Below are 20,649 nucleotides of genomic sequence, written 5' to 3'. Positions count from 1 at the left end.
AAGCCCAGGTCTCCTGCATTGCTGGCAGATTCTTTACCAGCTGAGCCACCAGGGAAGCCCAAGAATACTGGAGTGGGTAGCCTGTCCCTTCTCCAGCAGATCTTCATGACCCAGGGATCAAACAGGGGTTGCATGCATTGCAGGCAGATTCTTTACCAACTGAGCTATGTCTGGATCACACAATTAAAGGAGGAAACAGAGCAGGCTCCATCTTGGGCTGGACTGTGGACTTTGAACTCTATGCCCAGTATCTATGGAAATGACACACCAGCTGGAAAACCAGAGCACCAGAAGGAATAGCCCCAGGGCTCGTACCTAGACTCTCCACCTAAAAGAATGCCCTAATTATCTGTGCAACTGAATAGAACCATACATTCTATTCTGCTTATTGGGGTATGACCACAGGCCTATTGATAATTGTCCACTGTTATCTACCTAGGCTTAAGGCACATGATCACGGGTTAAGTTTGATTGTATCTTTTCCTTTGTTCAGACTAGTTTCAGGGAATTTGGGGAGGTGGGTTTGGGCACATACACTTAGGGTATATAAGGTTTTCACAAAAACTGGTCGGGGTCCTTGGCTAAGAGGAGATTCTCCCTTGGGCCCGCCGGTGTAATAAGCTCCACCATCTGCATTGTCTTTCTGAGTGAGTTTGTTTCCTGGAACGCGTGGCTACAACACAATAACTTCATGTTTAGCATTTTAAGGAATTGCCCAGTGGTTTTCCAAAGCATTTGCACCAGCTCACCGTTCCCACCAGCAGTGCACGAGGGTCCCAGTCACCCCACATGATCTTCAACAGTCTTACCTGACTTTTGATGACAGATCCTAGGGGTACCGCGTGCTGTGGTTTGCCCTAATAACGAATGACGTTGAGAGTGTTTCCACGTGCTTGTTGGACATCTGTATATCTTCTTTGCAGAAATGTTTTGGGACTTTCCTGGTGGTCCAGTGGTTAAGACTCGGTGCTCCCGATGCAGGGGGCCCAGGTTAGACCCCTGATCAGGGAACTAGATCCCACACGCTGCAACTAAGAAATCACACGCCCCCAAGTAAAGACCCTGCAAGCCGCTGCGCAAATCCCTCGGGCCGCAACAAAGACCCAGAGCAGCCAAATAAACTTGAAATAAAAAAAGCAGGAAATGTCTATTCAGATTCTTTACATGTTTTTAATTGAGTTGTTGAGTTGTGAAAGTTCTTTACATATCCTGGATACAATCTCCTTATCGGATATAGGATTTGCAAAACTCTTTCCCACTTTGTGGATTTCTGTCTTTTCACTTTTTGGGGGGCCGTGCTGCCCACTGGCAGGGTCTTAGTTCTCTGACCAGGGAGGGAGCCCCCACCACACAGTGAGAGCACCAGGTCCTAACGACCAGGCTGCCAAAGAATTCCCTCTCCACTTTCTTGATAGCGTTTGTTTGTTTATTTATCTTTTACTCTTTTTTTAAAAAAATTTTTTTCTTTCTTTTTGATGATATCCTGTGAACACAAAAGTTTTTAACTCTGATGAATTTCAACTCATCTACGTTTTTCTTAGATTGCTTGAACTTTTGGTGTCACGTTGGGGAAGCTGCTCCCTGGAGACCCCACTGGCCCCTTGTTACTGTTCAGTCACGAGGCTGTGTCTGACGCCAGGCTCACAGCACGCCAGGCCTCCCTGCCCCTCACCAGGTCCCGGAGCTTGCCCAAGTTCATGTCCATTGAGTCAGTGATGCCATCCAACCAGCTCATTCCCTGTCACTCTCTTCTCCTTCTGCCTTCAATCTTTCCCAGCATCAGGGTCTTTTCCAATGAGTCGGCTGTTCACATCAGGTGGCCCCTTGGTGGGTGTCTAACCAAAAGATATAACCGAGTCAAAGAGCTAGGGAAGGAAGACTCTGTTACTTGCAGCAAGTGAGGACAGCTCCAAGGCTATCTCCCAGAGCGGTGTCTCTCCCACCAGCAAAATCGAGGCAGACGTAAGTTAAGGGCACATGAGTATTCACAAAGGGGCTTGAGCAGGGAATGCAGCATAGAATGCTGGCAAAGGCGGACAAAGTCCAGACCCTGGTTGGTTGGATCATGAGGGTCAACAGTGTGAACACCATCATTCCTTAGGTTCCAGTTAATCTGGTTATGTTAAGAAACTATATTGAGTTCTCTTGCTTCAGGGTCTTCCTATACCTCCTTCAGGGACCTATCTGTACAAAATCACCACCTAATCCACATTCATGAAGACTTATTCATATGTTTTCCTGTAAAAGTTTGTTGAGAGTTTATAACCCTGTTGTCTCGTGTTGTCTCTTGTCTCCATTTTGTAGGGTCATGCAGCCTGCAGGGGTCTTGGACAGATATCAGCCCATCCCAAGAGGGCATGCCCCAGATAACAGACTCACAGCTAAGTAATCTGAATTCCTGATAAGAACGCCTCCTGATAAGCATTCTCTCCCACCTTCTGGGAACAGACCCCCCCACCCCGTGCGATCCTCAGATAAGCTTGCCAAAGCCCCACTCTTTCTGCTTCGGACCGATCAATCCAGACCCAGCCTGGAAAGCCCAAAGCCCTCCACCCACGTGCTAACTTACTTCAGTCCTGTCCGACTCTGCGACCCCATGGACTGTAGCCCGCCAGGCTCCTCTGTCCATGGGATTCTCCAGGCAAGAATACATGAATGGATTGCTATGCCCTCTTCCAGGGCATCTTTCCGACCTAGGAATCAAACCCCTGTCTCTTATGCGTCCTGCATGGCAAGCAGGGTTTTTCTTTCTTTTTTTTTAACCACTAGCACCACCCTCCACCTGCAGACCCCAGTAAAAGCATCCCGCAGGTCCTGCCATACTTTCTGCCCACACTGTGCCTCAGCTGCCTGGTGCGGCCTGGCAGAGTGCTGGGCACCTCCTCCAGGACCAGTGAGGAGCAGACTTCTCTCTCCGCTCCGTCATGGCCTCTTGATCGCAGATTCGTCATCCAGCACCTTCAGCGCTCCACTTCAGAAAAATTTAACAAAGCGTGTTTTGCATTTCAGCTCTTACATTTAGGTCTTGGGTCCATTTTGAGTTAAGTTTTGTATCCTGTGTGAGGTAGGGGTTCAACTTCATTTATCTACGTGAGGATATCCAGTTGTTCCGGACTATTCTTTGCCCCACTGAGTCGTTTTGGCACCCTTGTCAAAAGTCGACTGGCCATCAGGAGAATGAGAAGACAGACTAGGAGGAAGTATTTGCAAAAGACGTAAAGGACTGTTGCCCCAAATATACAAAGAACCCTAAAAACGCAACAATAAGAACATCAACAACCCAATTTAAGATGGGCAAAAGATCTGAACAGACACCTCACCAAAGAAGAAACACAGATGGCAAATAAGAATATCAAGATGCTCTACATCATATGTCATGAAGGAACTGCAAATTAAAACAACAGGGAGGAACCACTAACACTTACTGTGTGTGGCTTAATCACTCAGGTGTGTCCGACTCTTCGCGACCCCATGGACGGTAGCCCGCCAGGCTCCTCTGTCCATGGAATTCTCCAGGCAAGAATACTGGCGTGGGTAGCCATTCCCTTCTCCAGGGGATCTTCCGGACCCAGGGATGGAACCCGCGTCTCCTGCCTTGTGGGCAGATTCTTTATCGCCTGAACCATGACGCACTTCCTCAGACAGCCGAAATCCGATGTGCTGACGCCAGCCCACGCTGTAACGGCGTGCAGGCCAGGCGCTCCCGCTCTGTGCTGCCGGGGACGCAGACAGAACGGCCACTCTGGAAGACGGTCTCGTGATTCTTCATAAAACTAAACGCACTCTTATCACGTGATTGAGCGGTCCCACTCCTTGATATTTACCCAAAAGAGTTGAAAACTTAACGTCCGCAGAAAAAGCTGCACGCGGGTGTTTATTCATACTTACCAAAACTTGGAAGCAACCAAAATGTTCTTCAGTAGGTGAATGGATAAACTGTTGTACATCCAGACAAGAAATACAACGCAGCACTACAAAGAAATGGGCTATCAAGCCATGAAAAGACATTAGGCACCCCCCTAAAAAAAGGTATAAGACCTTTAAACACATATTACTAAGTGAAACGAGCCAATCTGAAAAGGTTACATACTGTATGGGTCCAACTACATGCCGTTTTGGAAAATGTCCTGTAGAGCTAGTAAAAAGATCAGTGGATAACCTAAAAACATGTCTATCCTGATTTCAGTAACAGTCCTGATGATGCAGCATTGTATTTAGTTTAGAAATAAAGGAAGCATGAGTCCTCAAACTCTGTTCTTGTTCAACACTGTGTTGGCTATTCTAGGCCCCTGCATCTCCATATGAACTTTAGGATCAGTTTGATGATTTCCGCAAAACAGGCAGCTGGGCTCTGAATAGGGATCGCGCTGCATCCACAGGCCCGTCTGGGGAGTGCAGCCATCTTGAGTGCATTAAGTCTTCAGTCCATGAACACGGGCTGTCCTTGCACTTACTTAGGTCTTCTTCGTTTCAGTGATGTTTAGTAGATTTCCAGGTATAAGTCTTGCACGTCTTCTGTTAAATTTACTCTGAGCATGTTTATAAATAAATTTATTCTTTCTGGTGCTACATAAGTAGAATTGTTTTCTTAATTTCATTTCTGGATAGCTCACTGCTCGTGTGTAGTGATGCAATTGATTTTTTAACATGCATCTTCTATCCTGTACTTTTGCTGAACTTGCCTATTAGCTCTAATATTTGTGTGTGTGTGTTCTTTGGGATTTTCTAGTACATAGAGTCATGTCATCTGGGACTACACAGTTTTCCTCCTTCCTATCTGGATTCCTTTTATGTCATTTTCTCACCCAACTGCCATGATTAGACCCTCCAGTAAGATGTTGAAAACGAGAGGCGGGAGTGGACATCTTTATACTCCTGCCAGGAAGGGGAGGCTTTCAGGCTTTCACCACTGAACACAGGAGCGCAGGGATTTTCATAGATGGTCTTCATCAGGTTGAGGCCAGTCCTTCGATTCCTAGTTCCTTGAACATTCTTTTGTTTTTTGAGATGATCATGTGGTTTTGTCCTTTATTAGTATGGTGTACTACATTGATTGATTTTCATATATTAAGTGAACCTTGCATTCCTGGGATAAATCTCACTCCCTTTTTATGCATTCCTGGATTTGATGAACTAGTATTTTGTTGATCAATTTTCTGTCTATATTTTCTCCTTTTTTTTGGCCACAGGACCTTAGTTCCCGGACCAGGGATTGAACCTGTGTCCCTGCAGTGGAAGCTCAGAGTCCTAACACCAGACCACCGGGGAAGTCCCATCTACATTCCTAAGGGAGGTTGGGCTGCACTTCTCTTGTGCTGTCTTTGCTGGGTCTGGTATCAGGGTAGTCCTGGCCTTGCACAATGAGCTGGGAAGTGCTCCCTCTTCTTCCTTGGTTTGTTGGTGCTATATTCTCGCTGCGTTTTCAAGGTGCGCCTCTGTTCACAGGGGTCCCTGCCATATCCTTGGCAGGCTGCAGTTTACTGTCAATCAAGTGTGGCCTTGACTACCCGCTGAGTGTTAGTGCCTACGGGAAGAGCACTCTGGGCACAGAAAAAGTCAGTGCCCTGAAGCACGTGTACCAACTCTCTCAGGGTCATCAGGAAAGCCTCTCGGGACCTCCTGTTATAAAACTGCCCAGCCCTCTGGGTTTGAAATGCATTTTTCTGCGTTTCTGTGGAGGCACTTCAGAACAAAGAATACCTGCTCAGTTCTGGCCACACGGGAACAAGTTAAGGCGGACATCTTTCCTGGAGGAAGTGGGAGCCCATCTGAGAAGCTCCTTAAGACATTATCAGCCCAGGACTTCCCTGATGGTGCAGTGGTTAAGACTGTGCTCCCAATGCAGGGGGCCTGGAGATTTGGTCTGTGGTTTGGAACTAAGATCTCCATGCTGCAAGGCACAGCAGAAAGTAAATAAAAATAATAATTGCTACCATTTTCATTAAAAAAAAAAAAGCAGCCAAACAACAGAAGGGAGCAAGGGGCTGGCTAAGGCAGTGTTCCAAGTGGTATCAGGTTGCGGGGTTGGGGGGGGCCCCACCATCCCGTCAGGAGCCCACTGAGCCAGACAGACTGCAGGGGCCCCTGAAACCCTAATTCCACAAGCCACACAGGAGCCTGAAAACGAGTACCGGAGGAAGTGGCTACCTGTTGTGGCTCGGCTTTGCTCGGATGGATCGTCACCATTCTTCCACGAAGGCGTGAACACCCACACCCGTGTTTTCACTTTCAAAGAAGTGGGACAAAGACGCCCCTCCGTCCCAGGACCGAACACGCCTGTCACGTGATGGGACGTGGGACTGGCCGCGCTTCTCACTGACGTCACCAGTGGGGGGCTGCCCTGGGGCCCCCCAGGGTCCTCCTGGCCTGACACAGGTGCCCCTCGGCTAGAAGCGGCAGCCATTGGCATCTGAGGGGCCTGGGGGTGCCGGGTGCTGGTGGGCTGCAGGTGGTGCCCTGCAGACTGCTTGCTCCTTTGGGACACTCTGCAACCAGAGGCTCAGAACAGCCAGTAGGGCCTCTTGCCAACTCACAGGCCCTCCCAGCCGTGTATGCGGTGGCTTCCCGCCGCCCCACGCTGGCCACTCGGCCAGCCCTGCACCCTCGGCTCACCAGGGCCAGCCTGACTCTGGAGGGCCGAGAGCCCCAGAGTTGGGGGTGGCAGGATCAAGGAGGGAGTCTGCTCCAGCGGAATGCAGGTGGGCTGCAGACCCGTCCCCTGCCTCCAGAACTGCACCCGCTCAGGGGCACCCTGCTGGCCTTGGCCTGGGCTTCCTCCCAGACCCAGGGATGGGGCGCCCCTGGAGCCAGGGTGAGGAAGGGGTGGGCTGCCCGGCTCTGTGTCAGCAAGGTGCGGCCGCGCTGGCTCAGGCGCCCGGGGCTGGGGGCGGGCTCTGCGCGGGGAAGGACCGCAGGGGCGGGCTGGGCGGGCGCAGCGCAGAGTGGCGGCAGCGGCTGCGGCGGCGGCAGGTGGGTGGCAGAGGGGACGGGCTCGGGCTGGGAGGAGGCGAAGGCTCGGGTACCTGAGGAGTGGGCGGTGAGGCTGGCTCCAGGGGCGGCGGCAGCGAGTCGGGGTCGAGGGCGCAGCCAGGAGCCTGGGATCCCCGGCTCGTTTGGGCCGCTGCGCGGCTCCTCGGGCCTGCGGGGCGGAGGAGGGGGATCCGGCGTCTGAGGCCAGGTGGCAGCCCGGGAGACGCCCAGCGCCTGTTCCGGGTGCTGGAGGCCTGGCCCAGCTCCCGGGAAGCCTCGGGTTTCCACCTGGCTCTGGGTTCCCAGGTCCGGAGGCTGGGCTCCCAGTCTGGCTCCCTGGGGCTGCCACCCCCGCCCCACCCCCACCACAACACTCCCAGATTCAGCTCCACTTGGTTCCCTGCCCTGCCCTGGAGGCAGACGGCCCTCCCACCCAGCCCAGCCCAGCCCTCTGGGAGCCCACTGTTGAGGGCACTTGGGACCCAGGCTGCAATCACACTGCCGGCAGGGTAGCCCGTCACTCCTCTCTGGCCCTGGTAGGTGCCTGCAGCTGGCTCCGGGTTCCTCTCTGCTCCTCTCTGCCCACGATGGCTCCGGGACGGCCCTGCGCTGCCGGCCTGGCACGCTTCTGCCAGAAGCTGAAGCGGCAGAAGCCGCTGGAGGACAGCACCATGGAGACGTCGCTGCAGCGCTGCCTGTCCGCGCTGGACTTGACCCTGCTGGGGGTGGGCTCCATGGTGGGCTCCGGCCTCTATGTGCTCACAGGCATCGTGGCCAAGGAGATCACGGGCCCTGCCGTGATCGTGTCCTTCGTCGTGGCCGCCGTGGCCTCCCTGATGGCGGCCCTGTGCTATGCGGAGTTCGGGGCCCGTGTGCCCCGCACGGGCTCTGCCTACCTGTTCACCTACGTGTCCATGGGCGAGCTGTGGGCCTTCCTCATCGGCTGGAATCTCGTGCTTGAGTACGTCATCGCCAGTGCCGCCGTGGCCCGCGCCTGGAGCGGCTACCTGGACGCCATGTTCGACCACCGTATCCAGAACTTCACCGAGACCCACCTGGGTGTCTGGCAGGTGCCCTTCCTGGCCAGAAGTCCAGACTGGCTGGCTGCCGGCATCATCCTTCTGGCCTCCGCCTTCGTCTCCTGCGGGGCCCGCGTCTCTTCCTGGCTCAACCACACCCTGTCGGCCGTCAGCATGATTGTCATCCTCTTCATCATTGTGCTGGGCTTCATCCTCGCCCGGCCCAGCAACTGGGGTGAGGCGGAGGGCGGCTTTGCGCCCTTCGGCTTCTCTGGCGTCATGTCTGGCACGGCGACCTGTTTCTACGCCTTTGTGGGCTTCGACGTCATTGCCGCCTCCAGCGAGGAGGCCCGGGACCCGAAGCGCGCCGTGCCCCTGGCCATCGCCCTGTCGCTCGGGCTGGCGGCCGCTGCCTACATCCTGGTCTCTGCTGTGCTCACCCTCATGATCCCCTGGCACAGTCTGAACCCTAACTCCGCGCTCGCCGACGCCTTCTACCAGCGGGGCTACAGCTGGGCTGGCTACCTCGTGGCGACTGGCTCCATCTGTGGTGAGTGGGGTCCTGCCCTGGTCTCCAGGGGCGGGTTGGCGGGGGGACCACATGTCTCCATCTGGGCTTCAGTTTTACCAGCTATAGCCCAGGGAGGTGCTAATTATTAGACTCCACCCAGACTTGTGGGCAGGGACCCGCTGGCCCTCTTATATGTGGGATGTCGGCCTGGGCACATGCTTCCCGTTCACAGGGACTCAGCCATCACCAGATTGCCCCCTCCCCAGCCTGCAGCCTAGACTGAGGTGTCCCATTCCTGGGCTGGAGGAGGGGTGACCGCCCTGCAGCTTGCAGGCACTCAGGCTCACTCCGAGAACCCAGATAAACTCAGGCGCCTCTGGGGTGCCCGCCTGCTGGGCGCGCTGACCAGCCCTCACCCTCTGCCGCAGCCATGACCACCGTCCAGCTCAGCGGCCTCTTTTGCCTGCCGCGTATCATCTACGCCATGGCCGTCGACGGGCTGTTCTTTGAGATGTTTGCCTACGTGCACCCCCGGACGCAGGTACCTCTGCTGGGCATCCTGGTGTTCGGGGCCCTCACGGCCGTGGTGACGCTGCTGCTGGACCTCGACGCCCTGGTGCAGTTCCTGTCCATTGGCACCCTGCTGGCCTACACCTTTGTGGCCATCAGCGTGCTTGTGCTGCGATTCCAGACAGCCTCTCGGTCCCGCTCGCCCAGCCTGGCCGGCTCTGGCCTGAAGGCCAAGGAGTACAACTCCTTCTCTGACCACTTGGAGCTGGTGGGCGCAGGGCACGGCCCCGAGCCGGGGCGGCTGCGGCCAGCCCTGAGGCCCTACCTGGGCTTCCTGGACAGGGGCAGCCCCGGCGCGGCCGTGCACGGGGCCGTCTGCGGGCTGGTGGTCTCCGCCATCGCCCTGGGCTGCGTGCTGATGCTCGGGCACTCGGTCCTACGCCTCCCACTCTGGGGCTTCCTCTTGCTGCTGCTGTGCAGCGGCATCACATTTCTGCTCAGTCTCCTCGTCCTGGGGGCGCACCAGCAGCAACGCCTGAAGGACACCTTCCAGGTAACCCCCTGCCGCCCCCCGTACCCGCCGTCAGCCCACCACCCCGCGTCCTCTGCCGGGCACGTCCCCGTGTCTGCGGGTGAGCCCCAGGCTCCAGCGCCTCCAGAGGCAGAAACAGGCTTGGAGGCCTGCAGAAGCAGGCCCTGGGCCAGTGGGCCTCTGCAGCCGACCCAGTCCTGCCCTTGCCCCCCCAGATGCCCCTGGTGCCCCTGATTCCAGCTCTGAGCATCGTCCTCAACTTCTGCCTCATGCTGAAGCTGAGCTACCTGACCTGGGTGCGCTTCACCATCTGGCTGCTGATAGGTGAGCAGGGGGCTGGGCTGGGGCCCGGGGCTGCTTCTGGGGGCAGAGTCGGGTGGCGATGGTGAGGAGGGCGAGCGGGGCTGGGGCCTGCTGCTCACGCTCGCACCGCCCTGGCAGGACTCTTGGTGTATTTCGGCTACGGCATCTGGCACAGCAAGGAGAACTGGCGGGAGCCGCCGGGGCTGGTCACCGCCCGCTACGTGGCTTTCCCCGACGGCAGGGTGGAGGAGACGGTGCAGGACCCCGGCCGGGTGCCGGCCCAGGGGCCTGGCAGTCCGTGAGAGCTGCCTGCCCTCCGTTTAGGGCAGCTCGGTGGGCTCGCGGGCCTGCCCACCCGAGGGGGCCCCTGGGACCCACGGACTCTAGTTTAGAGGCCGGTGCTGCACGTCGCCCTTGGAGTGGGCGCGGCCGGCGCTGGGGCGGTGGACTCTTTGCAACCCCTTCCAGCTACTGGGGCGGGTGGGGGGGACGCCCTGTCTCGGGGACCCACAATAGGTATCGCTCGACCAGCCGTGTGGCCGTGTCATGTCTGTGGATCTTGAGGCATCGGGTCCTCACCAGCCCCTGGGAAGGGCTCGCTCGATTGTCAGTGTGAAACAGGGTCGTGAGGGTGGAGTGCTGGGGTTCCACGCGGGGGAGGTGCCGGCCTGGGACATCCCTGGGCTGAGGACTCTCAGGCCACTGCCCTCTGCCCCTCCGAGGGTGCCACAGCCCTCCACGCGCCAGCACAGAGGGGCAGAGTCAGGCTCCCCTCCCCCAGGAGGTGCGCCTGACACAGGTGCCTGGGGCCCGGGGAGGCTGTCTAGAAGGGCAGCAGAGTTCCGGGGTGCCCTTGTCTCCCCAGCTCCCAGAGAGCGTGGCGTGTGCCTGAGGCCCCCCTGGGGAGGCAGAGGCATGCCTGCATGAGCACACGCACCTCCAGACATGTACCCATGGGCACAGAACGTGCAGACCGAGGCCCTAGGCCACTAGGCTCAGACCCTGGTGCCTCCCCGGGCTGGGTGCCCGAGAGCCTGAATCCTCCCCAAGTGCCCTCCAGCTCTCCCCCGACCCCTGGTTCTTGGGAAGGGCCCAGGCCCAGCCCGCACGGCCCGCCGGTCTCCCGGGCGATGCTTTGCCCCCGCAGATACTACCAGCCTCGTCCCTGCCTGTAAGGAGCATGCGAGAAACTGTGGCTTAGGCAGGCTTTACTCCCCGACCTTGCAGCCGTCCGTCAGCGTTGTCTGGACCCACACACAGGCCCACACTCCTCGCCCTGGCCCTGAGGGCCCCCCTACCCCCTCGGACACTGCTCTAAGGATCAAGAGGCAGCTTGAGCCCAGCCTGAGCCTGGCGCTGGCCCTCCACAGCCAGCCCGCATCATTGCCTTGGCCACAGCCAGCATGCCTGGTCGCTGGGCCCCATGAGAAAGAGCCCCAGGCCTCCCACACGAGCACTCCCGAAACTCTGCCATGAGGAATCCAGCAGGCGGGACCCAGACCCAGACCCCGTGAAAACTGCACACCAGACCCTGGCCAGCCTGCCGTGGCCTCTGGGACTTGTCTGGGACATTCCTTCCAGCCTCGGGGCTCTGCTCCCGAAAGGCAGGGCCTCCAGAGAGCCTCTGCTCCAGGCTGGCCCCGGGGGTGACCTTGGGTAGTGGAGAATTCCCCTCCCACCAGTCCTCCCCACCCGCACGGTTCCAGGGTGTGGGCTGGGTGTCTCCAGGGGGTTCAGCCCACCACCGTAGCAGCTCGTCCTTGGTCTTCTGTCGGTCCCAGCCCCCCCAGAGCCTGAGAGCTGCCACGGGGAAGGGCTGGGCCATCTGCCCGCCCCAGTCTGAATTCCAGGAGTGGATCCCAGCAGCAGAGACACTCTGCCTCAGACCCTGGGGCTCCGAGATAGGGGCTCGGGATGGGAGTGCTGACCGAGGAGAGGGCTGGGGTCTGTACAGCCAGAGGAGGGGCTGTGTGGACCACTGGTGCGGGGGCCGCGCTGGGCATCCTGGCCAAGAGCTGGGAGAGGGTTTTCCACACACAGATGCAGCTGGAGCCCCGGGACGGCACCCTGAGGCGTCCTGCCACAGGTCCCTGCGCAGGCAGCTCCGGGGCACTCCCTGCCCCAGGAGGAATCATCCTTCCCCCCCATCTAGTCCTGGGGGCTCCATCCACGAGGGTCCCAAGGCGAGGTCCCTGCCTTCCCAGCCCCGACCCCCACCAGCAGGAAGCAGGCTGTCTAGTGGGGCCACAGCCTCGGTGTCCAGCTCCCGGCGGTGGCCGTGGCCGTCAGGACAGGCGCTGGGCCCCCTCTAAGGCCCCTGGACGGCCGGGCATGGGGGTGCGGGTGCCAGCTCTGTCTGCTCGGGGCGGGCGGTCCTCTTTGGAGCCTTTGCCTGTGGATAATGGCAGCAGACTGGGGCTCGGGCCAAAGCCCCAGACAGGCAGCGCCCAGGCCCCCGCGCAGCGTACCTCCTCGTACTTGGTCCTCCAGTAGAAGTGCGCTTCTCCATCCACGTACAGCAGCAGCAGGTCACAGAGGAAGGTGATCTGGGGGCAGCAGGGCTGAGCTGTGTCCAGACCCACCCCCCAGGCCTTCCCCCGACCAGACCCGACATCGGGGGCCCAGCCGTGCCGGAGCGGGCTGGGCGCATGCTTGCCCACGCTCTCCACACTCACCACGCCCAGCCAGGCTGCTCCTGTGCCCAGAGAGATAAGCGTGGGGATGAGCCCAAATTTCCCTGCCTGAGAGATGGGGTGGAGCCCTGAGCCATGACCGTCCCCGCCGCCCAGCTCCCCACCAACCCTGCCCACCTACCTGCCCAGTGATGTGACCATCACCCCCCGCCCCACCAACCCTGCCAACCTACCCGCCCTGTGACCAGGATGTCGAAACGGATCCCATAGAGCTTGAGCAGGCTGCGGGCCTCCACACCTGAGCTCTCCCACCAATGTGTGGCTGTCCTGGGGGCAGGAGAGAGGCTGGTGGCCTGTTCTGCCCCCTCGCAGCCTCCATCCCCCTCACCCGCTGACCCCACAAACCCCCAGCCCCGCCCAGCATTCCAGAAGGCTGCCTAGGACACGGGGGAAAAGCAAGCTGGGTCCCACCCCTCAGGAGCTCCCTGCCTTCCCAGGGGGTGGGGCAGAAGGGTCCCTAAACAGACACCAGCAGTGGGAGTGGGGGAGCTGGATGCAGGCCCAGGGTTGTGGGGTCCAGAGAGGGCACCTCACTCTCCCCTGGGAAGCAGGGAAGGCTTTCTGCAGGGCCCCTCAGGTTGGCTTTCCAGAGGCCGGGAAGCAGTTTTACACAAAGCACAGGCCGGGGGGCGTTCAGTGCAGCCGGGCCAGGTGAGGCCCAGGTAGCAGTCAAGGCCGTCGCCTCCAGGCCTGGGGGCTGTATGAGCATGTGTGTGGGAGAACATGTGTGTGCGTGTGCATGTACTCGTGTGTGAGCAAGTGTGTGTGCGTGTGCATAGGTACTCATGTGTGAGCATGTGTTCGTGTGTGCTCATATGTGTGAGCATGTACATGTGTGTGCTCTGTGTGTGAGCATGTACATGTGTGCGTGCCTGTGTGTACTCATGTGTGAGCATGTGCTCGTGTGTGCATGTGTGTGTACACATGTGGTGAGGTGGCAGGACAGGATCCCAGGGGGTTCTGCTTGGGACACTCAGACATGGCAGTAAGTGCAGTGCAAGCTTGTTGACCACACCTTGAATTAGAAAATAAAAAGATTCTGGACTGTTACTGACACAGTTCAGGAAACTCAAGTCCTTAGATTCTTTTTCTCAACGGTGACATGGGTGTTCAAGGTACTAATCTTTGAACTCTTCTATAGACTTTGGAACTTTTTAAAATAAAACCTAAAGGAAAAAGTAAAATAAGAAAGCCCCTGTGTAGTGGAGGGAATGCTGGAGGCAGGACTGGGGAGGAAGCCGGGGGCCCTGGCGGCAGAGGGGGTGCAGAGCGGAGGCTGGACGGAGCCTGTGCTGGGGGCCCTGGCGACCACCCCCCACAGCGGGCATCTGGGGCTCTGGGGGCCGGCCGGGGCGGAGGCAGTGGGGCCGCACCTGAAGTTGTAGCTCCGCTCCTGCAGCTGGAAGGAGTACTGGGGCCGGCAGTCACTGCCCCTGCTGTCCAGGTCGCAGTCCCAGCGGACGTGGACACCCACAGCCCCGCCCTGCACATAGCACACACTGCCCCAGCGGCTCTTGGGGCCTCCCCGGCCGCCAGGAGCCGCGCCCACCCCACCAGGGACCCACCAGCAGCGCCAGATCCTCAAAGACCCCTCCGGCTGCGGCCACGAGGTCCCCGATGCGGAACACGGGGCAGGCGGGGCTGGAGTGGGGGTCGTAGCGGCAGAGCTTGAAGTAGGTGGGGTCCTGGGTGTCCAGGGCATTGGACCTGAGGGGGTGGGGGTGAGGCCAGGCAGGCCGGGAGGGTCTTCGGTCTGCCGCCCCCCACCTCCAACCCCCGCTTACTTGGAGAAGTTGAACTTGCTGAAGGTGACGGTGTTTTTGATGAACAGGGTGAAGTTCTCAGCCTGGAGAAGCAGGGGCTTCCTGCAGGGTGGAGGGGGCATGTGAGAGGCAGGCTCCGCGGTCGGGGGGCGGTCGGGGGGTGGGCGCGGGGCCTGGGGGGCTTACACGGGCACAGCACCGCTCTCCACTGGACACCAGCCCCGGATCTCGCAGGTCCTGTGGGTCCCATTGAACACTACGCACTGGCCCGTCTTTATGCCTTGAAAACACGGGACAAACTCCAGGCCCTCGAATCTCCATGGGGCCTGGGCAGGGGTGGGGGGACGGAGGCTGACAGGAAGGACAGACGCACACCACCCAGGGTCCCCTGGGCCGGAGGCCCCCAGCCTGGGGAGGCCCTGCAAAGCGGGCCTGCTTACCATGGCTGTGCGTCCCCGTCTCCCCCTCGGGACAGTCCTGGTCGGCCCAGCAGTTAGCCAGCGGGATGGACGGGTGCTGAGGGCGGAGAGCAGACTGCCAAGGGCCTGGAGGGGCCTCCCTCAGGGACCCTGCCCTGCAGGGCAGGGGGACACGCCCCTTCCTGCCTTAGCCCCTCGGGAATCTCTGAGTTTGGGGGTACCCGAGAGCCAGAGGCTGCAGATAATCACGCAGGCGGCAGCCCCAGCGGGAGACGGGTGCAGGCAGAGTTCCAAGCAAGACTCCTGACCCACTCCTCCTGGGGGGACGGAAGTGACGTGGCCAGGCCCAGCACCTCTGGTCCAGTTCAGAGGACAGAACAGGGGAGGTGACGTGCGGCGAGGAGGGTGAGGGAGTGCCAGGTGGGGCTCTGGGCAGTGACGGAGGGCGAGCCCTGTGGGAGGGCCTGGGAGCACACAGGCTCGCCGCATCCCTGCTTCTCCTGTGAGATGGGCCGCGGCTGCCTGCACGTGGGGACCGGGTTTTGGGGGTCAGCCAGCAGGGGAAGGGGGTGAGCTTTCCAGGGCTCCAGGCCACAGAGGGAGGCATAGTCTCACAGATGCAGGCTTGCAGTTCTGTCCTGGCTGATGCTGGACACCGTTGCCCAGGGCACCCAGCTCAGGGCAGCGCGGGGACACTGGTGATCGGAGGACAGTGTGGGACCACCTGCCCGGCCTTGAGGTCCCCACTGTGTCCCACGTCCGTCCCTCCTCGCCGCCTGGCTGGGCCACCATGGGCATCCCCAGGCCCTGTCCTCCTCCATCTGGTTTCCCGAACGGCCCCACCCGAGGCAGTGAAGATGGAGCTCCCCTCCCCTGAGCCCCCTGCACCGCCGTGCTCCTGTCATCAAGACCAGCTCCTCCACAGAGCTCTTGTGATACCCCCCCACTCCAGTCCACTCGGTGGCTCCACCCCCACTGAGCAGCAGGTGACTCCCAGGATGCTTCGCCCCACATGGGGGGCCTTTACCCACGCAGCCCCCTCTGCCTGCACAAGGCTGACCCCCGTTGAGCCTGGGGTCCAGAGGGAAGCCCTGGCCGAGCCCCCGGGGACTCCCAGCTGCAGCGTCTGTGCCGCCCCAGGACCTGCCTTGGTGGCTGGGCCGCCTGCCCCAGAGCTGCTTGGCGTGTGCGGGTGGGGTTCTGCAGCCCCTGGGAGAGGCCCTGTGGGTTTCTGAAGGATATGGCACTGCTCTTAGGACCCCCCACCAGGACCCCGAGGAGCGGCCCTGAGGAAGGCACGCGGTCAGACCTGATGCGTTACGGCCTGGCCTCCGCCATGTCATGAGAAGAGCCAGAAGCCGGGACATGGAGCAAAGAGGAGTCCCGTGGATTCCAGAAAAGACAGAACCACGGCCCCAGCAAAACTTCTGGACAGTCCACACACTCAACCAAGACTAGACGTCCGTGAGAGTTTGCAAAGGAAAGGACATCGGGTGTTTGCAAGGGAAGATGGGCCCACGGGGCACACGGGACGCCCCAGCAACAGCGGTGGGACCACCGAGCAGGACGCGGGGGCAGCTGACTGCACCTTTCTCTCCAGCCAGCAAGTGACTACATTTTAGCCTTGATGAAAGAAATATGTCATCACAGAGGTAGGCTTCCAAGGCGGTGTCCTGGGTCAGGACTCTTTAAGCGAAACCCACAGCCGGGAAACTGAACCCTTAAAAATGGTTAAGATGGTAATTTTTTTTTTTGAGCTGTTTTATTTTTTAATATAAATTTATTTATTTTAATTGGAGGCTAATTACTTTACAATATTGCATTGGTTTTGCCATACATCAACATGAATCTGCCCCTGGTGTACAGGTGTTCCCCATCCTGAACCGCCCTCCCAAGATGGTAATTTTGATGTTACGTGTATGTTATCACAATTTGAAAAAAAACGGGTAAAAAATCCACAGCTGGAGAGAAGGGTCAGTGGGCTCTGTGACAGAGGTCTGCTCTGGGATGCCTTCAGGTAAGGAGGAAAGATGCAGTTTCTAGGGACGGTGAGATTTTCTGGGCGGCGGGGACCACAGCTGCACGGCACAGGACGCAGAGATCGTGAGCGGCCCTGAGCTCGGCCTGGGCAGCAGTGTGCCGTTTGCTGACAGAAACGGAAGCTGCTCCCGGGACACATTAACAGAAGCTGTGTCTAGAAAAGGGAGGTGATCTTCCAGCTTGCCTCTGGCTATCGGAGTCCACCTGAGGACTGTGCCTGGTTCTGAGGCAGGACCAGAATGTGGAAGGGCCCGGACACTTCATCGGGGACAGACTCTGGAACTGGGGACCCGTGGGAAGCCCTCGGGCAGTCTTACCTCTGGGCACCTGCCCTGGACTTGTCCGGGTGTCGCAAGGAAGTTGGTCACCAAGAAGAACACGTTCTCCCCCTGGAAGAGAAGTGTCAGGGTGGGTCTCTGCTCCCCGCCCCCCACCAGGAGAGGCCAGCAGCTGGCAGCTTGGCTCGTGTGGGGAGGGGCCCTGGATCCATCAAGTCACCAGCCCTGAGCTCCAGGAAAACACCTCCAGTGTGTCAAGGGTCAGAGACAGGAGCTCAGCGGGGCTTGCGACCGTTCCTGAGCCCATGTCTGTCTCCCACGTTCACTTAGATGCTCATCCAGGATTTTCCAAGAGCCCTCTGATTCCAGACACCGCAGATCCAGGTTAGAGGCGAGGTGGATCCCTCACTGCAGACAGGGCCAGGGGCCAGGGGGCCAGAGGGGAGCTCTGTCCGGGTCGACGATGGCTGGTGCCCGCATGTACGCACACCCAGGAAGAGGCATCAGGGGTGGCGGTGGTCAGGATCTTGAGGGGCTCGGTGAGGATGTCCCTGCTGGTCCAGTGGAGAAGAATCTGCCTTGCAATGCAGGGGACTCAGGTTCGATCCCTGGTCCAGGAACTAAGAAAGATTTCCACATGCTACAGAGCAACCGAGCTCACATGCTGCCCACTAGAGAGTCCGCGCACCACAGCGAAAGATCCCGGACGCAACTGAGACCCTACGTGGTGAGATTAATTAAAAAAGGGAACTTAGAGGGGCTTAGTGGACCCCCACGAGAAGGAGGCTTCTGAGGTGGCAGGCGGGGGCTGGGAGGGCCAGCGGAAGGCCTCTGTCAGCCCGACCCAGGGATGGCGCGGGCGGCCATGAGAGCTGTTAGGAAGCGGAATGAACCAGAGGGAGGGGCAGGGAGGTGTCCAGTGGGCCCGACATGGACACTGGGGGACGTCACTGGAGGACGAGAGGCCACGCTGGGGGCGGGAGGCGATTTCCCATCGGATGAGGTGGGCCTGCCCTGGGAGGCAGCTGTGCTCAGGGCGGGGGTCACCAGGGTTAGAATCTGGGCGTCAGCGGGACAGGGGAGGAGACTAAGACAGCGGACAATCTGGGTGACGGGAGGAGGGTCAGGAGGCACAGCGTGGGGTGGGGGCAGAGGAGGAGTGCCCCCATGGCTCTCCCAGCCCACTCTCCAGCTCACGCATTGAGCTCCGAGACACTCCTCCCCTTTCCAGATGCAGACTTTTTGGTTTTTTTCCTTTTCCATTTTGTTCTTTTAATTATTTTTAAACTTGCAGCCCATGGGATCTTCACTGCGGTGTGGGAATCTACAGTCGTGGCAGGCAGGACCTAGTTCTCCAACCAGGGATGATGCCTGGGCCCCTGCTCCGGGAAGGCAGAGTCTTAAGCCCTAGACCACCAGGGAGGCCCCTCCACTGTGGTTTAGTACAGGGTACTGAATGTAGCTTTCTGTGCTATGGGGCAGAGCCTTACTGTTTATCCATTCTGTAATGGTTCACATCTATTGATCCCAAACTCCCCGTCCTTCCCTGCCTCACCACCGCCCCCCAACGCGGCAGCCACAGTCTGTGGTCTATAGCTGTGAGTCCGTGCCGTAGATATGTTCATCTGTGTCATACTCTACATTCCACGTGTAAGTGATATCGTTTGTCTGTGTCTGATAATCTCCGCGTCATCCGTGTAGCTGCAGATAGCATTATTTCATTCTTTTTCTGGCTGAGTAGCATTCCCCTGTGGGCTTCCTGCGGGGCACTAGCCGTAAAGAACCCGTCTGCCAATGTAGGAAATATGAGACAAGGGTTCGATCCCGGGGTCGGGACGATCCCCTGGAAGAGGAAATGGCAACCCACTGCAGTGTTCTTGCCTAGAGAATCCCATGGACAGAGGAGCCCAGTGGGCTACAGTCCGTGGGGTCGCACAGAGCGAGACATGACTGAGCCACCGAGCACGCACAGGCGGCATTCCGCCGTGCCCACCGTGTCGTCTCTACCCACTCCCGGATGCAGGCTTGCTGAACGCGTCCCTCCGGCCTGGGCTCCTGACCATCTCCTCCTCCACTGGAAGGCCACTGCTCTGCGAGGCCCCGCCCCAAGCATGGCCTTGGGCCAGAGCTGGCACCCTGTCCCCCCTGCACACACTCACAGTAGGGGGGTGTGTCAGAGGGGCCAGCGCCCAGCAGCAGTGCCAGGTCACCCACCTGTGGCGGCTTCACGAAGTCAGCCACGTCCCACAGCCGGTTCCCCAGCTCCTCGATCCGGGTCACGGAGACCCCCTTGAGCTTGGTGATGACAGAGACCTGGGGGTCCAGGTCCTGCTCCTGGTAGCCTTTTTTGGTGAGGAGGGCCCACCTGGGGGGGACGGACAGGCAGCGTGGTGTGCCCCCGGGCCGCCTCTCCGCTGCACCCTCCTGGCTCCCAGCCCGGGGCTCAGGGGCCTTGCCTTCTCTCCACCTGGTCTCCCACACCAAACCCCTTGCCCAGGCCGGAGCTCCGGCCATGGGTCAGAGGGCCAGGGCCCTTGCCAGGCACCTGTGAGCTTGGAGACACCCGCCATCCCCTTCACCAGCCAACAGCCTCCCCTGCCCTGTCTAGATCCACTTCCTCCTCAAAGACGCCCCCGACCCAGCTTGAAAGGATGTTCTGTACCAGGGTCCTTAGTGCTCCAGCTCTCACGAGTGTCAGGGACCACCTCCTGCCTGGCCAAGGGCCCCCGGTGTGGGGCGGGGGCCCATCCTGCTGGGTGCCGGAGTCCAGCACGGGGCTGGGAAGAAGGCCCAGGGAAGGATGCAGGGAGGCACCTGAGCACAGGACCTGCTCCGACACGCCCCCAGCCTCTGGATGGACGGAGAGCCTTCCTTCTCCCCACCTCCTGCCCTGCACGCCGACCACCAGCCCAGACCCTGAAGACTCAGCCTCTCGCCCCTCAGCCCAGCCGTGACCCCTCCAGCCAGCACATCCGGGAGCTGTTCTCTTACCCCACCACGTAGACCACGACCCCCAGCTGCAGCAGCCTCTGCAGGGCGCCCACCCGCCAGTTCCGGGTCATCACGTACTTCTCCGTCTTGTAATCCAGAAGCCCCCAGCCCACCCCGGTGCCTGGGGAGCCCATGTTCCCAGCTCCTGCTGGTGGCCAGGCTGCGTGAGTCAGCACAGCAGTGGCAGCCACAGCTGAGCGGGGAGCTGAAGCAGGCGCCAAGCAGGGCCAAGCCAGCAGCTATTAAAGGGACACTCAGGCAGGACTCAGCCTCCACCTCCCAGCCCCTGGGCTCAGGCCCAGCCTCCCCGCTGCTCAGGGCCTCCCATCCACTGCAGACTCTGCCAGCTGGGCCGTGGGCACAGGGAGGAGCAGTCTCCGGCCCGTGCCCTCTAACCCGTCACCTCCGAGAGATGACAGGTGGGACAGGCACTGTGAGAGGGCGGCCTGGGCCAGCTGGAGCCCAGAGGGCAAGGAAAGCCTCAGGAAGGGAGCTGCCCTGTGCAGACCTGAAGCTCAACAAGCAGCGCTGCGGAGGGCGTCCTGGGTAGAGGGAGAAACACAGGCAACTGCTAGGGGGTGAGTGAGCGCTGGACCCACAGGGTGGGAGTGGGGTCCTGGC

The 20,649-nt window shown here is 59.5% G+C and overlaps 2 protein-coding genes across 3 annotated transcripts; one reads left to right on the top strand and one right to left on the bottom strand.

Moving 5' to 3' along the window:
- Positions 1 to 1,107: 1,107 nt before the first annotated feature.
- P2RX6 (purinergic receptor P2X 6) lies at positions 1,108 to 20,336 on the bottom strand. Of its 2 annotated transcripts, XR_008703372.1 has the most exons (14): positions 20,029 to 20,336; positions 19,252 to 19,402; positions 17,077 to 17,148; positions 14,741 to 14,816; positions 14,487 to 14,580; positions 14,322 to 14,402; positions 14,103 to 14,244; positions 13,911 to 14,020; positions 12,711 to 12,804; positions 12,520 to 12,585; positions 12,313 to 12,390; positions 7,866 to 12,236; positions 3,426 to 7,138; positions 1,108 to 3,190 (listed from the first exon to the last, which is right to left on the bottom strand). XR_008703372.1 is itself a non-coding variant. In XM_055550090.1 (12 exons), exons 1-12 carry the CDS (start codon positions 20,160 to 20,162, stop codon positions 12,153 to 12,155), a joined length of 1,182 nt encoding a protein of 393 aa, XP_055406065.1. In that variant the 5' UTR covers positions 20,163 to 20,336; the 3' UTR covers positions 7,699 to 12,152. The 2 variants fall into 2 exon arrangements, 1 of the variants encoding a protein (XP_055406065.1); XM_055550090.1 differs by lacking the exons at positions 1,108 to 3,190; positions 3,426 to 7,138 and having other exon boundaries at positions 7,699 to 12,236.
- On the top strand, positions 6,940 to 10,146 carry SLC7A4 (solute carrier family 7 member 4). The gene is made up of 5 exons (XM_055550089.1): positions 6,940 to 6,969; positions 7,510 to 8,538; positions 8,928 to 9,562; positions 9,757 to 9,865; positions 9,983 to 10,146. The coding sequence occupies exons 2-5, from the start codon at positions 7,557 to 7,559 to the stop codon at positions 10,144 to 10,146; spliced, it is 1,890 nt and encodes a 629-aa protein (XP_055406064.1). The 5' UTR covers positions 6,940 to 6,969; positions 7,510 to 7,556.
- Positions 20,337 to 20,649: the final 313 nt, after the last annotated feature.

Source organism: Bubalus kerabau, chromosome 16, assembly GCF_029407905.1.
Source record: "Bubalus kerabau isolate K-KA32 ecotype Philippines breed swamp buffalo chromosome 16, PCC_UOA_SB_1v2, whole genome shotgun sequence".
NCBI lineage: Eukaryota > Metazoa > Chordata > Mammalia > Artiodactyla > Bovidae > Bubalus > Bubalus kerabau.
Note: the sequence above shows the minus strand (reverse complement) of the source record. Positions and strands in the feature narration are given on the sequence as shown.

Bases quoted from the DNA above. Each gene is read 5' to 3' on its own strand.
- P2RX6 (XM_055550090.1), bottom strand. From the start codon at position 20,162: ATGGGCTCCCCAGGCACCGGGGTGGGCTGGGGGCTTCTGGATTACAAG. The intron at 14,581-14,740 runs GTAAGCAGGCCC...CGTGTTTTCAAG, and splicing joins GACGGGGACGCACAGCCATG to GCATAAAGACGGGCCAGTGC. The intron at 14,403-14,486 runs GTAAGCCCCCCA...TCCACCCTGCAG, and splicing joins GAGAGCGGTGCTGTGCCCGT to GAAGCCCCTGCTTCTCCAGG.
- SLC7A4 (XM_055550089.1), top strand. From the start codon at position 7,557: ATGGCTCCGGGACGGCCCTGCGCTGCCGGCCTGGCACGCTTCTGCCAG. The intron at 8,539-8,927 runs GTGAGTGGGGTC...CCTCTGCCGCAG, and splicing joins GGCGACTGGCTCCATCTGTG to CCATGACCACCGTCCAGCTC. The intron at 9,866-9,982 runs GTGAGCAGGGGG...CCGCCCTGGCAG, and splicing joins CACCATCTGGCTGCTGATAG to GACTCTTGGTGTATTTCGGC.